At 38.5% G+C, this 18116-nt stretch overlaps 1 protein-coding gene across 4 annotated transcripts in view; it reads left to right on the top strand.

Moving 5' to 3' along the window:
• Window positions 1-8090: 8090 nt before the first annotated feature.
• The window catches only part of LOC149199597 (uncharacterized), a 273175-nt gene continuing 263149 nt past the window's right edge, over window positions 8091-18116 (top strand). For 2 of the 4 annotated variants that reach the window (XM_089402500.1, XM_089402497.1), the window contains exons 1-2: window positions 8091-8221; window positions 8538-8624. In XM_089402500.1, the coding sequence (XP_089258626.1) occupies window positions 8549-8624 (76 nt within the window). In that variant the 5' untranslated portion in view covers window positions 8091-8221; window positions 8538-8548. The other 2 variants (XM_089402498.1, XM_089402499.1) reach the window with 2 other exon arrangements.

Genomic DNA, 18116 nt, shown 5'->3' on the forward strand with positions numbered 1-18116 from the left:
TACTATACATCAACACAGAAGAGTTATGAGGATCAACTCCCATCTCAAGTGAGCGAGGCACCAGCTAGATCGAGGGTTCACCTTTCTCTTGGATGGCTAGATGCACGTGCATGGTACCAGTGGACTACTCTTTTGAATAGATCTTATTATTTGTGTTCTTCCCATGTTTCAGGGACGAAACATGTTAAGAGGGGTGGAATGTAGTATACCTAGGGGGGATAATATAGGGTACAATGGGAGGTACCCAAGGGAATAATGTAATAATGGGACGGGCCATAGTAATAAATAAGGTGGTTAATTCGTATCATGTAAGGGACCACAAGTAGTTAGCAATAATGTAATAAATCCATGGTATTAGGTAGATGGTATTAAGGGAACCATGGTAATGACCCATGGTGTTGTATGTATGAGGCCTATATAGAGGCTAGAGACTCCCCATTGAGAGATGTCAAGGATTATTGTATGAACAAGCATATGACTTGTGGAGTGTTCTCCTTCCTTAAGGAGTGAATGTATGGTGTTGCCCTACCTTAAGGGTTTGGTATCAATAAAAAAGAATTTATATCTATATTTACATCTTGTTATTTCTTGGGTTTATTTGTATTGTCTTATATTTTCATATTAGATCTATAACAAGTGGTATCACAGCTATAACAGATTTGATGGAGGAATATTCGAATGAGTGAGGATTAAATGAGGAGGATCTATCTCCTACAATCTCTCTTCCTTGTCTCATTCGAGTTTCTGCCCTTGATTAACCAAAATTGCCATGATTTTCTCTCAAAACTTGCAACCAATGCACATTAATCCACTAGACATAACATCTCACTTTCACTCATCTCATTAAGCAAAATATAATCAAAATATGTAAGGAATTATGAGAAGAGTTTATTTAAATAAGCTTGGAGGTGTATTAAGGTCCATATAGTTACCTAATGATGAGACTCATCAAGGTCCATGCATGTTGCGTGGCCACGTAAACTATCGAACTCCACCCTCAGATTAAGGCAGAGTTATCAAGTTTTAATTTGAATACTTTTAATCTAATATAAAATAGAAAAAATTAGGTGAAAAAATATTCAATACTGAAAATTTTATTATATATATATATATATAATAAAATTATATATATATATATACACATATACATATAACAATACATTTGGGTTATTTTATTTTAAAATATTTATATATTTTAATAATTCTGAATAATATAACTATCTTTTAAATACAATTCACCCATTATAGACTCAAAACCACTGTAAATTCTTTCCCTTAAATCTCTTTTAATTTAAAAAATTTGACTAAATTTAAATAACTTATAATAACTCTGAAAAATATAATAACCTTATAAATACGATTCAATTTGCACAAAAACATCCACGATAACCTTTGTCTCTCCAATGCTACCGTCGTTGGGATTTTATACCTGTAAACGAACAAATCTGTGTGGGTGAAGAATATTCTTTCCTTCTAAGGCCTTTTACCATGAATTCCACTATTTAATCAACAAAAAGTTTATATATTTTATCCAAACAAATATTTATTGGATAACACTTATATAGTTTATTTAGTCAACAAGATGTTTATATATCTTATTTATATCTAACTTATCACATTTTCCTTCAAACGTAGACCTATACAATTTCGTTATATAACATAGATTATTCGTACTTATTTTTTTAGTACAGTCCCACTTTTCAACTAAATGTTTTTGGATTATTTTTTCGAAGTTGTCATCATTATTATATTTTGTATTTATTTTTATTTATCATATAAATATTATATATTTTTATATTTATTTTTAGTTATCATTTAAATATTATATATTTTTATATTAAAAATATATTTTACCAATAGATTTTGTCCAATACTAGTGCATCAATATTATTTGTTTCTAGTTATTGTTAATTTTTCCACACTACTTTAGTTGTTAGAGGTACTATTTCTGATCCACACCACTCTACTTGTTAGAGGTACTATTCCTAGTCCTAGGTCATCAGCAGTGTTGTAGGACTATTGAAGAACACTTTGTTTGCCCATTCATGTATGTCTTTGATGCCAACTTAACTATACTTAAACTAAGCAAGAGTATCTACAATGTAGCCCTATTCAAAGGTGTCAGTTATGTTATACCTTTCAAAATTCAATAACTAAACTAAGCGGCAAGGAACGCTAGCTACACGGCCTTGATTAATTTTTAGTTTCACAAAATTTTAATTTACACTTTAAAACAATGATAGAAATATTTAAAAATTTAATTTAATTTAATTTAATATTTAAGAATTTATATGAGCTTGGGACTAATGATGAAAAGCGAGGAGTTGTCTCGATCAACTTCCTTATTTTAAATTATTTTTTAAATACATTAAAATAATGATTTAAACTTCTGAAATATAAATGAAATTTAAAAGATTTAAATATTATAATTTGAAACCTATTCATAAACTTTCTTTTAAAAATATATTATTAATTGTTTTTTTTACAAATTTTAATTCATATTTAAATTTGTTTTTGTTTTTTCTTCCAGAATTCTTTCTTATATTAAATAAAATAGTATTGGTCATGTAATGTTTGGTCTCAATTTACTTCAAGGGAAATCAGATTTGTTGACCATAATTAAGAGTTTGGATAATATAAAATGATAACAACTAACACTGAGAAGCTACTAACAACGACCATAAACTGAACTATAAAAAATAAAAATAATTGCCAAGTGGTGAAGCATAACATCAAAATTCAGATGAAGCAACTCGGGCCGGATCTTGAAAACTTGTTCCAACTAGTGCTACGGGTTTCAGTTCACATTGTAGATGACTTTCAAGGTGAGCAAGTTGAGCATCGAGACTAGCAAGACATGAGCATTGGTAATGTTGCACTCACTTGATTTCATTCAGAGAAAAAAATATATCATTGCAATATTCATGTTTCTACTTCAGGGCCCTACCCAAGAGTGCCTTCATTTGCCAGTGGAGGTTGATGGAGTTCAGGTATTGGCTCCACTTTCCCTTGGTGTCTCTAGGGTTAGGAACCTAATTGGCTACCTCAGCTTGAATTTCTAAGTCGAAATAGGATTGTCGACCAGTGGTGGTCAAGGATTCGAGTTGGTAGATTTCCTCTTGAATCTTGGAGGGGGAGTGGAAAATAACTGCAACGACTTGGGCTTGGGCTTGGGAGCACGGAAGGCCATCAGGAACCCTGCCCTGATACCCTCGATGACAACACATTCGTTGATGGGGCATATTGCGCCAAAAAAACAATGGATAAGATAGAGTTCTTGCCCACAATGCATAGAAACCCCACGAGTTGGAGAAGAAGGGACCAAGTAGAAGGAAAATCCAAAGAACCCCATAATGACACAAAGGTCTGTGTTGACTACCAAAGAAAACAACTGGTAAGGAAGGGCAGATAAGAAGCTCCTAACAAGGTCCAACAACCACTGGGGGTCAACAATATTTAAACAACAACTCACTTCCATTAAACTCAGAACATTGCATGTTAACTCTCACCAAATAAAAACAAAGCCAAAGAAGGAATTGGAAAAACCAAATTACTCAATACTAGTTGACTTGCTAGACTAGAGCTTGTGTAGTCATGAGAACTCGTAGCTTTCCACCGTATCCCGCTCTTGTAGTGATAAGCTCCTTGGTTTTCATCAATTCCCCACAAGTTTAACCCACTGCATGCTTGTGGCTCTTCCCCTAATCATTGTGCAACGACCAGTGCTTGGGCAGAACAACCTCAGTCCAGAAAGCCAAGTCACCACAAAAACGAGTGCATGTCAATCCATGGCCTCGACAAAAAGCCATTGCTTGAACCAAAAGGGAAATCCAAAAAACCCACCATATCCTTGCATTTTCTTCGCCAAATGCAAGCCCTCCACTGTTAGTCTCCAAAAGGAATTGTCCCACAGCAACAGAGGTGAGGTCTCGACACACCAAAAAATTTGGAAAGCAAGGTCTCTCATCCTAGAGTGTTCAAGCATAATGTCGATCGTCATAAGGATGAAGGGTCGTAAATGTTGTTCGCGTATATGTTGCATGGGGCAGGTTGGCCATGCCACCTCCCACTCTTAAATGCAATCGAAGATGACAGTTACGTACCCCACCTCCAACGTCCCAACTTCCAACACCCCAATTGGAGAATTGGAGAATTTACTTTAACTATGCAAATTGTAAGTGTGTGTGTATATTTATTTATTTATTTTCCCAAGGAAAAGAATGTAAATTTTTTCAACTTTAAACAAGGAACAAAATTACATTTTATAGAAGTTGTAAGCATTCAATCATTTCAACCTTTTGGCCGATGAGAAATAAAAAGTAAAAACTGTAAAAAAATACATTATTTTGGCCGAAGTTAAGTGTGATAAAAATCACTTAACTTCTCATTTTTTCCTTTCTTTTATAAGCCCCAGAGTTGTGCTTAGCTATTACCAATACTAATTCGTTTCCAGATGTCTACATGGGAATTTCATTGTCTGAATCTGAGCTCTCAAAGACATTATTTCTCTTTGTACCTCCCATGCCCTTTTCATTATGTGTTTCTTTTGTTCGTTGCTATAATGCTTAGATATATGTATGTTTGACCCTTTTTTGGATGTGGGTTGTGTTTCCAAACTGATCTGCAACACCTTCATCAGGGCATATTGCACCAACAAAATAATGGTTAGGATAGAGTTGTTGCCCATAATGCCCATAATCCCCATGAGTTGGAGAAAAAGGGATCAAGTAGAAGGAAAATCCAAAGAACCTAGAATGCCACAAAGGTCTACATTGACTACCAAAAGAAAACAACTGGTAGGGGAGGGAAAATAAGAGGCTCCATACAAGGTCCAACAACCATTGGGGGTCAAGAATATTTAAACAACAACTAACCTCCATTGAACTCTGAACATTGCATGTTAACTCCCACCAATTAAAAGTAGAGCCAAAGAAGGAATTGGAAAAACCAACGGAGTTGGAAATATAGAAAATAACCCAGTACTAATTGACATGCCATACTAGAGCTTGTGTAGTCATGAAAGCTCGTAGATTGCCATCGCATCTCGCTCTTGTAGTCATAAGCTCCTTGGTTATTGTCAACGCCCCACAAGTTTAATCCATTGCATGCTTGTGGCTCTTCCCTTATCATTGTGCAGTGACCAATGCATGGTCAAAAGAGTCTCAGTCCTAAAATCCAAGCCACCACAAAAATCGATGCATGTCAATCTGTGGCCTCGACAAAAGGCCATCGCTTAAGACATAAGGGAAAACCACAAAACACACCATAACATTGCATTTTCTCTGCCGAATGTAAGTCCTCCACTGTCAATCTCCCAAAGGAATTGTCCCACCTCCCAAAGGAATTGTCCCACCTCCAATGGAGGTGAGGTCTCGACACACCAAAAAAGTTGGACAATGAGGTCTCTCATCCTAGAGTGTTCAAGCATAATGTCGGTTGTCATAAGGATGAAGGGTGGTAAATGTTGTTCGCATATGTGTTGCATGGGGTGGGTTGGTCACACCACCTCCCCCTCTTAAATGCAATTGGAAACGATCTTTCCCTGCCCCACCTCCAATGTCCCAACACTCGATTGGAGAATTTAAGAATTTAATTTAACTATGCAAATTTTAAGTGTGTGTGTGTGCATGTCTATATATATATATACACACACTATTTATTTTTTATTTTTTTATTTCCTGAGGATTTTTTTTTCAACTTTAAACAAGGGAAAATATTAAATTTTGTAGATGTTGTAAACATTCAATCATATCAACCTTTTGGCTGATGAGAAATAAACAATAAAAACTGTAAAAATTACATAAATTTTGCTGAAATTAAGTGTCATAGAAATCACTTAACTTCTCCTTTTTGCCTTACCTTTTTTAAACTTTTTGCCAAACCCCAAAGTTGTGCTTAGTTGTTACCAGTGCTAATTCATTTCCAGTTGTTTGCATGGGAACTTCTTTGTCCGAATCCGAGCTCTTGGAGACATGATTTCTCTTTATACCTCCCATACCCTTTTCTTTGCGTGTTTATTTTGTTTGTTGCTCTGATGCTTGGATCTTTGTATGTTCAACCCCCTTTTGGATGTGGGTTGCGATTCCAGACTAATGCACTACACCTTCGTTTGTTTCGTTGCCTTGTTTAGCCTATGCTTCCATATTTTGATGGTGCTCCATGGTTTCTTCTTCTTCTTCTTCTCAAAGTTGAGGGTCAGATACTTGCCATCCCTTTGGCTTTTTAGCCAACCTCTTTTTCTTTTTTTTTTCGAGATTTGTTTTGCTCATGGGCGTGTATTATGCAAGTGCCCAATTTGAAAATAGATTTGGCATCTAAATGTCGTGTTCTTGTAAACTAAAACTTGGGTCCATTGGAAGCTTTTATGTTTTAGTTGTATGCGATCAGGTAGACCTTTGCTAAGATCTATCTTTACACATATTCTGGTGAACGTAAAGATACCTTTTTCTCTTCTATCTATGTCCATCTTTTTGAATTTTCCCAGAGTATTTCCAATGTCCTCTGTGATCTAATGGTGCTAGGAAGTTAGAGGGAGGTTGGGTAGTCTCATCCATACTAACATTATAAACATTACCATATTTGTAGCATCAAAATATTGGAGCCATGGGGTTATGAAGAACCCAACTCTAACCCAAAACCATGGCTCCTCATTTAGGACATACTCCATATCTTTCCATGTGTCAAAATGAACAATGAAGAAACCTTTGGTACACAAATAAAGATCACAATTGGGTGTCCAAGTAGAGAAAACCAACTGGTGTAAGCATTAGATTTGGGCCAAAAACCATTGAGTCAACATATAATAGCCTTGGATTGTAACTTGGTAAAAAGAGAATTTACCTTGGGGTGATTAACTTCCATGGTTGGTGCTTTCTCTAGTTGTTGTACGATGTAGGGTCTTGGATTGTTTTGGATTTGATACGATGGAATGTGTGCACGCCCTTGCACGTTTTCTTGAATGATGTAGACCCATTGGAGTTTCTAGAGCAAGCAACATCCTTATATGAAACTGGGATGTCGGGTTTCCTATTACCCATAGCTCCACCACACAGTCTCGCAAGCATAACAATGGTGGAATCTTTTGTAATACCATATCCATGCAACAATGACAAATCCATTAACTGTCTTTCTTCATGTATTAAGTGTTGCAGTATCATAGGGATCCCCACTTGATACTCTATATTCTGTTTAACATCCCTCACAAGATCAAATCCGGTCACCCATAAGAGGACCGAACTCTCGCTAAGGGCATTTACGAAAATATGAAAAACCTCCCTAGAGATTTGGAGGCATTTTAGATCCATCTCTCCCTTTCTTTCGATCAACTTAGATCTAGTGGATGGGGCATATCTCCTTGCGAAAACAACACTCCTTTGTACACATTCCACACTCATTCACGGGCCAGAGATATGTCATTGTAACACACATGGGGGACCAGATGGAACAAACCTTTGGAAGACCAGAAAGGTTTCGTACCTTGGCTTTAGACACACCTTGAACCCACAAGAATAGAGAGATTGATGGACGAAGCCATTGTCCATTCGTGGAGGCTTTTGGTAAGCTGTTAGAGGAGGTAAAAAATTCCTCAAAAACCCAAGTCCTAAGTTGCCAGTATACATTGTCTTAAAGAGAGATAGGATTGACTTCTTCGATTTGATGCCCGCCTCTTTTGTGAATCACAAACTCATGGCCTCTGGTGACACCATCAGAGATTTTGTAATGAGAAAAATTGTAACTCATCACACACACTCCATTCTCTCCTTCCCAAACTGTGATATGAAATTCTCTCCATTTGGGTGCACCGCTTACCTTATTTCCCTCGTCAATAACATCGGGAAGACTTGCGACCTTGCCATCGGTGCTCAATATGAATCCACTCCAATAAATACTCAACTTATAATATAATTTACATTTCTTCAAATTTCTTTAAAAAAATTAACATAATTTATATTTATTCAAATTTATTAAAAAACAATTTAATAAATTTTAATAAAATTTAAATTTGCATTATATTTAATAAGATAAAATTCAAATCTTCAATAAAACAAATTTAATAAATTTCAATAAAATTTAAATTAACCTCTTTCACCCAAATTCAAATCTTCTAATCGTTATCGACTGAAAAACCTTGTCATCGCATAGAGTTGCACCATGAAATAAAATAGTTACAATCGACTATGCTTTTGCGGTTGGGATGCTGGGAGCGGTGAGCTTGAAACAGGTTGCCTTCAAATATTTCATGGCTCCGCTATAAAAAATCACGTTGCCTTTTTTGGTAATGTAGTTTAAATCTGTAAATCGATAAAATCAGCGCTCTAATTTAAATTCGTAAAACAATGGAATGGTGCTATAAATTCTTCTGCCTATTTTAGAACTGTAGTTTCAATTTGAAAGACGATTGAATTAGCGTTGTAAGTAGTCACTGCTGTGATTTGGCAATTGGTCACGAGTTATACCCTATGGGCGTAGGGTTTAATTACAGTGTTTTTCTTCAGCAAAATCTCATACTGAAATTGACTTTGCACGAACGATCGTAGGGTCAAAACGGATGGAGGAAATAGCTGCAGCCCAGGCAATGCAATGGAACGTCGAATTAGAACGAGGCCTGCGTTCTAATAAGACTGGTATGACGTAACTTAATCTCTAACCTTTTAAGTTACAGATGCTTCGTTCACTGAACATAAGATTTTAGTTTCTAGCGTAAGCTTCAGAAATTATTTGAAGCATGATACAATAATCATGTAACGCTATAACATAAAAAACACCTGAAATTTTCAAGCTTTACAGTAATTTTTTTTGAAGAATTGGGAGGAATGGGGTTCACCCTTTTTAACTGAATTTTCAAAGAAATAATTGTCTCCAGTTTTTTGGGAATAATCACAGGTAAAAACAATGGACAATGGCCTACTTCATCTCTTCTTGTCTGTTTGTCTGTTCCAAGCTCACCCAACCAATGTGAAAATGCAAGCGGAGCATGAAAATAGGGTTTTTTGGCACAACACAATGTAACACTTAGTTTTTTAGGGTTTCCCGTTGGGTTCATCCTAAATGCAGCCTAAGCGAGGTTTTTTAGTTATTAAAAAAACACTTTTTTTTTTCCATGTTGAAATCAGCGCTGGCATACCTGAAATTGGGGTGCATCTCGAAATTCCTTTGGGATATCATAGGGTGTGCAAAGGTGTTGCTGTGTCAAATGGGCTGTGGTAAGGTATGCGTACAGGTAAGTTTTGGGTATGTGTGTATGTTACCTGGTTCGTGTATGAGGAATTCAACCTGGCACGTGTACAAGGAATTTAACCTGTGCACGTGTACCCATGCTATGCTTATATTATATAAAAAAATTATTCTGCCTATCAACCCCCCTCTGCCCTAAAAAGAATAGGGGAAAATAAACGCTAACTCGAATAATCCTTTAATACCTACTTCAACAATTTGTCTTTGGAGTCGTTTGATAGGTGACATGGATTTGAATGGGAAAGTCTTTTGGTTATATTGCCTATTTGAGAACTATTTATTAAGAGAGAAATGCCTTGTCTAGTTTGGAATAAACCTTTAATATGAACTTCAACATTTTGGCTTCGGAGACTTTTGATAGGTGACATGGATTTGAAAGGGAAAATCTTTTGGTTACATTGCTTATTTGAGAACTATATATAAAAAGAGAAGTGCCTTGTCTAATTTGGGTTTGATATGGTAGATGATCAAATCAAACATGAGAGGTGTCTAACAAAATACAAGTTGAACCTAGCCCAATAGAAAAGTATTTTCAATCTAGTTTTGATATGGCCTTGTATCTTAAAGTGTTCATTGGACATTAAATATGTAAAACATTGTGAGATCATTCAATGTTTATTTTTTCCTTGGAAATAACTCCACTGGAAACTCTCGGGCACTTCGTCCTGATTTGAGGATGGTACCAAGCATAAATCAGGTGGCATAGACTTAGTGCGTTTGACCCCATGTGAACTGAACTAGGGACCTACACAGGGAGTCGAATTATCTACAACGTCTTGGCAACAGTGGCACAAACTGATTGAGCCAACCCTTGGGGCTATTGTTCAATGTTCATTGAACTTTGAATGGTTGATTTTGAATACAAGAACATCGAGGCTTATAATAAATCTGTTCATGCCTCATAACAAGAGTCACATCTATCGAATGTAAATACACAATGATAATACTATTTTTTACAAATATATTGGTATGCAACATCCTCAGGCAATGCATATTATTTCTACATAAAACCTTTGAAGGAAAAGAGAACATGTCAAATAAAAATGCTTATTTGACAACAATTTTCTTCTTTTTTTCTAGTGTGATTACTCACACTGTCAAATCATTCACAAAGGCAGATTGCGCACAGAATCTTAAATCTACTATGGGTCTTCCATGATTCTATTTATGATAGTATGCAGTGATTTTCCAAGACTCTTTGATGGCCATTGTTAGCTTTTGGGGTTAGTTGAAGGTGTTTACACTATGCTTAGGGGTGCTTCATGTGATGTGGGGTGCATGTTGTATGGATAATCGCATGGTTGTTTTGTGATGGACATGCACATGTGGAGGTGGCTTGCTATTGAATTGCTGGACCTTATATGTGTTGATTTTCTAGTGCAATCAAGACTAGTATAGTTCAATGATATAATTAGATTTCTTCTAGTATTCCAATCGTTAAGCAGTTATACATGAAAAACTTCAACCATTCAATTTCATCAATAGAGCAATGGAGATCACAATGAACAGTAAACAAGGGACAAGAGACACCAGAAATTAGGCTTACAGCCAAGGCAAAACCCAAAAGGGGAAAACCCAACCAATCTTTTCTTATGAGAGAGAAATTTTGTTCATCAAAATAATTCCAACAAGATTCCAAATCTGACCTCAATTTATCCAAGTCAAAACCAGTCAACGATGAGAGAGAAACTCTGGTCAAAGTATAGGTCTGCAACAATAGGGCCGAATTTTAGCCTGTGGAAGCTTTGAATAGGAGGCCGAAATTCGGTCAACACTTGAGTCAGCAAACCTCTAAACCAGTTCGGTCAAATTCTCAGTCAAGCCTGTGGTCAACCCATGTCAATGAGCTCAGAAACAGGTCAGAATCTTGGTCAAGTCAAGTCAACAATCCTGTGCAATCTTCGGCACTCATTGATAGTCAAAACTTTAGTCAAACAGATGCCAATAGCCCAAGTCAACGCAAGTCAAACAAATAGAACGAAGCTGGTCAATGCTGGTCTGAAATGTCTCCTTGATTCCTTTGCAAGTGTGGATTAACCTCTGCAATTTTTAGATTGAATTGTGTGACGATGAGATGCCAAAATGAGCTCCAACAAAGTCATATATATATGTGGTTGAGGAGGTGACTTCTCGCACATGTGGGGCCGACTTGACCTTTTTGAGGCGACTTGGTCAAAGTTGAAAATATGAATTGTCTTCATTATTTTCCAATGAAAATACCGACCGTGGCAACCTAATTTTTCAACACTCCCTCTTAGCTAGAGAGGTACTTTCCATTCTCTCTCAAAATCAATTTCCCTAACCAATTCACAGGTCTCCTAGCTCATAGCCTAAGGGATAAGCACAAGTCTCTCTCTCTATCAAGATCAATCTCCCCAACCAATCCATAGGTCTCTTGGCCCACAACCTAAGGGAATCAATCAATAAAGCCAAACCAATCATATGCACAAGATACATCTCCCTGACCAATCCATAGGTTTCCCGGTCTATGACCTAAGGGAGGAAACTCAAGATCAATGTCCCCGACCAATCCATAGGTCTCTCGGCCATTTCCTAAGGGAGAGATCACAAAATCAATATCCCTGACCAATTTGATCTCCCGTAAAAACCTAAGGGATCACTCTATGCCTTAGAACTAATCTCCTCGACCAGACTCCTCCCGATCACTTGACCTAATGGAGTGACAATCTTCCCGACCAATCCATAGGTCTCCAGACCGCAGCCTAAGGAAGATTGTCCATCATATGATGTTGTACAATCAATGCTCCCTCTCTCTCAGAGAGGGGTTCTCAACAACTCCAAGTTTTTCTCTAAAATATGCAAACTTCATCTGGGACAATGGCTTTGTCAACACATCAGCAACTTGCTCATCAGTAGGGACATACTCGAGCCTCAAACTCCCCTCTGGACAATATTCCAGATGTAATGATACTTGATCTCAATGTGCTTCGACCTGTCATGAAACATCGGGTTCTCAAAAAGCTTCACACAACTTTGATTATCACAATATATAATGGTTGATTCCAACACTTGATCAAACAAACCAACAAACAATTTCCGAAGCCGTACAACTTCACAACAGGTTGAACATGCAAACTATATACTCAAGTTCAACCGTACTCAAAGCAACAAAAGTTTACTTTCTACTAGACCATGAAATCATAGCAGAACCCAAACCAAAACAAAATCTAGAATTGTTCTTTCTATCATTAGAGCTTACATCCCAATCAACACTAGTAAATCCATGCAGTTTCCATTCTCCATTAGAAGCATATCTACAACCATTTTCAATAATACCATGCAAGTATCTCAGAATATGTTTTGTTGCAACCCAATGCACATGTTAGTGCTCAACCAAGAATTGGCTCAACATGTTCACGACATAACAAATATTAGGTCTAGTGCTCACAAGATAGTTCAACGAGCCAATCAGTTTGCGATACATAGAGGGATCAATCAAATAAGAATCACAGTCTCAAATCTTTTTCAAAATTGTCACAATATGATTCTCCATGGACTTGTAGTCCAACATGCCAAATCTCTGAAGGATCGAAATAATGTATTTGCCTTGGCCGACAAAAATTCCATCAGGCTTGTTATTGCACAAACTAGCAAGCCTAGTGGATAGGCAAAAGCTAGAGGGCACCAACACTTGGGAAAAAGGCCCATTGTCACCACAACCTAAGTACCCTACTCTTCTCGGATTTTCACCAACAAGAGGAGTCCCAATAGTACTCACTTGTGATAGATGTATATCTATAATAGGTTTGGAGTGAGGGAATGTTAAAATTGGCAACTAGGGCCAAACTCCATGTGGGTCATCTTATTTATGGTAGCTGATATTTTTTTTGGATTCCCCTCTACGAGAGGTGTAGGATTGATCTAAAGATCATCCGATTCCGACATGTATTTATGGAGATATGAATTTATTTATTCCTCTCTATGAGAGGTATAGGATTGATCTAAAGATCATCCGATTCCGACATGTATTTATGGAGATATGGAATTATTTATTATTTGACAAATTGTCATGGTTGGCTAGCAAGCAAATTACCCCTAGCTCAACCTCAACGTTGCATTTAAATAGAAGAGACCGCAAGTCATTTGAGGCACAAATTATCTCATGATCTCTCTCTCCACATGTTTTGGGTTTGTCCTCTCTTAAGGAAGATGTTGTGGAAAGAGTCATCAAAGAGAGTCCTAGCCGTATATCAGATGTGCCCTAGCCATAGTCAAGAGAGGCTTCTAATCTGCAGAAAAAGCAAGATATAGCCGCAGTCATCTAAGGTCCTCTAGCCGCAGTGAAGAGAGATTTAGACACTGTCAAGAAGAGGCCTATCCACAACAAAGGAGGCCCTAATCCATAGCTAGAGGGAGGCCATAATCCACAGTTCAAGAAGAGGTCTAATACGCAGCTAAGGAGAGACCCTAAGCCGCAGCGAAAGAAGGCTCTTATACACAGCTAGAAGGAGCCCCAATCCATAGCTAAGAGAAGTCATAAGACCGAGCAAAAGAAGCCCTAGAAGCATCATGGATGCTATTGGTACAACATGGGAAAGAGAGGCTGTTTGGGTGACTGCTTGGGTGCCACAACTGTGTTAGAGAGATAGGTCTATGCGTTGGGCTTGAAATTGCCCTAAAGGAGCAGCGTGGAGGGCATCATCCCATTGGAGGACAGCCACAGTCAATAGGAGCAATTCTGAGCCAGTTTGATGGGCTGTTAGGGACTGTGGTTAGTGCCCTAACTAGTCCCAGAATTGCAGCAAGTTAAAGTGTTGGCATTCTTATAGACTAAATGATGCTGCGTTAAGGGTGGTTGAACACTAGTTTGGAGACGGTTTCTATGTGCTAGGCCGTAGGCCATAGCACCATAGTGAGGGCTGCTAAGGGCAGTCAAGGATGTGCCATAGTTTCATGGAAGGACTCATTCAAGTGCCCTAACCAGATCAACAAATCAATACTGTTAAGGAAGCTTAGGGTTGCTGCAAGTACCCTAATCAAAACAACTATCTATTGCAGAGTGAAATCAGATTTATCAACAGTGTTTGGGCTGGTTGTATTTATAGTTGCAAGCCAAAGTTGCATAGGTTTGATCAAGCTACCTAGAGGTAGAATTTTGCCATGTTTGACCAGTAGTGACTTCTCTGGTCAAGGCTTTACTACTACTGTCATAAAAGATCAGTTTTGTATATTTGTACTCTCTCTCTTTGCTGAACTATTGAAGAATATAAGAAGAATTGATCAAGGGTTTCCTCACATTGGGGTTTGTCCCTGGTTGGTGCCACATCTTGTGTCCTCTTGTCTTGGATTGTCTTCTACTGTTTATGTTTATGTTCTATCTGCATTTTACTATCATGCTGATGTGATTACTAATATGGATATTGATATTGGGCTAATAAGAAAATTGAAGTAAATTTCTCTTAAGCATAAAACATACCAAAAATTAACATGGTATCGAAGCTGAGGTGAAGACAAAGCCCAAGCAAGAGTGAAAGAGCAATCAATGAAGACAGTTGGAAAGGAAAAAAGGCTTAATGGGTTCCTCATCCCACTTCCCGGCTAAAGACAAGCTCCGTGAAAAGTCAGACTATCACCGATGGAAGATGTCTCTTGATCTGACATTGGAAGAACAAGAAGTGTTGGATTACGTGAAGGGTAAAATCCCTGAGCCTCCATCAAATGCACTGACTGCTACAAAGAACAAGTACACTAAGTGTGAAGTCAAAGCGAAGAAGATTATTAGATTCCATTGACAAGCGTCTGGTGGCCTACATCTTCGTTTTGAACAGCTCCAAGGAGATCTATGACATATTGGTAAGCATGTTCAAGGTTAGTGATGCAAATCAAATTTTATTTCTCAAAAATAAGTTGAAGGATATTAAGAAGGACAAGGACGAGGATATTCAATCCTACTTCTTAAGGATCACTGAGATCAAGAATGATCTTCTATCGATTGGAGAAGTCATTCCTGATAGGGAACTTACTATCACTACCCTTCGAGGGCTCCCACCAGAGTGGTATATATTTAGAGCCACTATTCTTAATAATGATTGAATTCCGGGATTTGAATAATTGATGTCAAGATGCATTCAGGAAGAAACAAGAATGGTGGAGCAAGAAATGCCTTCTAATAAAGGTAACCCCACTGCTTTCTCCACTCATGCGAAAAGGAGAAAAGATGTAGGGTCTAAAGGTCATTTCAATAGAAAGCCCAGATCTAAGGGTGGAAGGAAAGGCAGATGCTTTGCTTGCAATAAGTTTGGCCACTATGCAAGGGAGTGTCCAAATAGAAGGGACACATCACATGATGATGATCACAATCATTCCAGAGGCAACTTCAACGACAATGATCGAAGCAATGACAGGTACATGGCAAAGGAGAAAGGAATGCGGGACATCAAGGAAATGGTCGAGCCTCCAAGAAAGCAAGGAACTCCAGGTATGAAGAATCGAATGTTGTTAACAATAAGCAAAAGGAGTATTATCTTATACCGACCCTCTCCTCTACTTCTCCTCTGGACACTTTGTGAAATTGGCTTATTGATAATGGTGCTTGGAGGCACTTCACCTTATACAAGGAAGCGCTCTCTAATCTGATAGAGAAGGAAACAAACATGGAGATTATTCTTGGAGACGATGCCACCTATCCTGTAAAGGGTGTAGGGAATGTTACTCTTCAATTGAATCAGGGTAACGCGATTCATTTACAAGAAGTTCTTTATGTACCTGATTTCAAGAAGAACTTGGTGTCCATTTCGGCAATGGAAGACAAAGGTTACAAGGTGGCATTCATCCAATGGAAAGGTATGTGTTTGGAAAAGAAATTTTAGAGATGCTTTTACGCTTGGGTTCAGGGTTGGCACGTTGTATCAAGTTGTAGGAAGTCCATTGGGGGCCATGTCTTGTGACACATCTCTACAATTTAAACTATGGCACCAAAGGTTTTCCCATCTTCATTATAAGGCCTCGCTCGATGTGAGACAGATGGTGACAGGGATGCCTAAATTCAAAGAAGAGCATGAAGGCATATGTCCAGGATGTACCAAGGGAAAACTTACAAGGGGCCCATTCCCCTCCAGTTATAGAAAGACCATAGATGTGGAACAACCTAAGGGGTTTGAGGTTCATGATTGGGAATCTCATGTATACAGGTTGAAGAAAGCTCTCTATGGTTCGAAGCAAGCACCCCGGGCTTGCTGTAAGAGTATTGACAACAATCTGATGACGTTGAGATTCACTAGGAGTGAGGCCGATCCAAACCTTTGCTTTAAGGTTGTGGATGATAGACCTCTCATACTGGTACTTTATGTGGATGACCTGTTTTTGACAGGTGCAACCCTCTCATTCACAAACGTAAGAGGGAGTTGGATTCCGAATTTGGGATGGTGGAATGCAAGCCTGTGACTACCTTGATGGAGCTTAACTTCAAGAAGTTATGTGGTAGTTCTGCCAGACCTGAATTAGGAGATGCCTTTGAGTATCGTCAACTCATAGGAGCATCGCTGTTCTTGGTGAACTCCCATCCGGATGTTTGTTTTGCTGTTAACACGTTGAGCCAATATATGGTTGAGCCTTATTACTCACATTGGATTGGTGCTAAGAATCTTCTGAGATATCTTCGGAGCACAATCACTCATGGACTAAAAAACACCGACGAAGATGTGAGGCTGCATGGTTATTCTAATGTTGATTGGGCAGGCAGTGTGATGGATTGCAAGAGAATTTCTGGGTGCTGTTTCTCTTTGGGTTCTGCTTCGATATCCTGGATGAGCAAGAAGCAAAAGTCGGTTGCTTTGAGCACCATTGAGGCTGAATACATAGCTGCGAGTATGTCCTCTTGTGAAGCTATCTGGTTGAGGAAGCTCTTCATTATGCTGTTTGGACATGTGTTGGATACCTCACGTGATCCTCTGCGACAACCAGAGTGGGATCCGATTATCAGAGAATCCTGTGTTTCATGATCGCTTCAAGCATATAGACATCAAGTACCACTTTATACGGGATATGGTACAACGAGGAGCAATAAGGCTCCAACACATTGGGACTGATGAGTAGGCTGCCGATATTTTGACGAAGCCCCTGGGAGAGGTCAAATTCTTGACTTTCCGAGGAAGACTAGGAGTTGTGGAGAGACCCTCTTCTGAGGGTCCTGTATGATGTGGATATTGAGCTCTGGGAGCTCCAGGGGGCTTGGGTGTACTTCTTGGAGCGATGAGCAACCATAGGGTGAGTGGTTCAACCTTCTCCTAGTGGTCTGCTATGTAGGCAGGATGCGTGGTTCATCCCTCTCCTGTTGAGACACAATCATAGGGTGAGTGGTCCAGCCTTCCCCTAGTGATTTGTTGTGTACAGGATGAGTGGTTCAGCCTTCCCTTGTGATACCCCTAGTGACATGTAGGCAAGATGAGTGGTTCATCCTTCTCCTACTGAGACATCCTACCCATGCAGTCTGGGACTCATGGGAAGTACCTCTCGTCTGGCCAATGAGAAGGGAAATGAGGATAGGGACCATGGTACTACCGATGGACGCATTGTATACTACCGTACTCCCTATGCTAGGATGACCAATATTGATCTAGGATCAATGGAACTGACTTCGGGTCAATAAGAGTGGTGTGAGATACTCTCTTTATTTGGAACTGATTTTGGATCAGTAAGAGTCGTATGAGACACTCTCTTTATATGGGACTGACTTCGGGTCAGTGGAGAATGGTATGATACATTCTCGATCACTTCTTCTTCTTCATAGTTCAGCAGAGCAGTGCAAGGCACTGCATTGATGGCAAAGATAGTACAATCTGGCAGATGGATTAGTAGATGAAGTTCTTCCTAGTTGAGAGGGAGTGTTAAAATTGGAAACTAGGGCCAAACTCTATGTGGGT

This window comes from Pinus tabuliformis, chromosome 2_1 (genome assembly GCF_031772625.1).
Source record: "Pinus tabuliformis cultivar Carrire ecotype Pingquan chromosome 2_1, CPIR1, whole genome shotgun sequence".
In the NCBI taxonomy this organism is placed as follows: Eukaryota; Viridiplantae; Streptophyta; class Pinopsida; order Pinales; family Pinaceae; genus Pinus; species Pinus tabuliformis.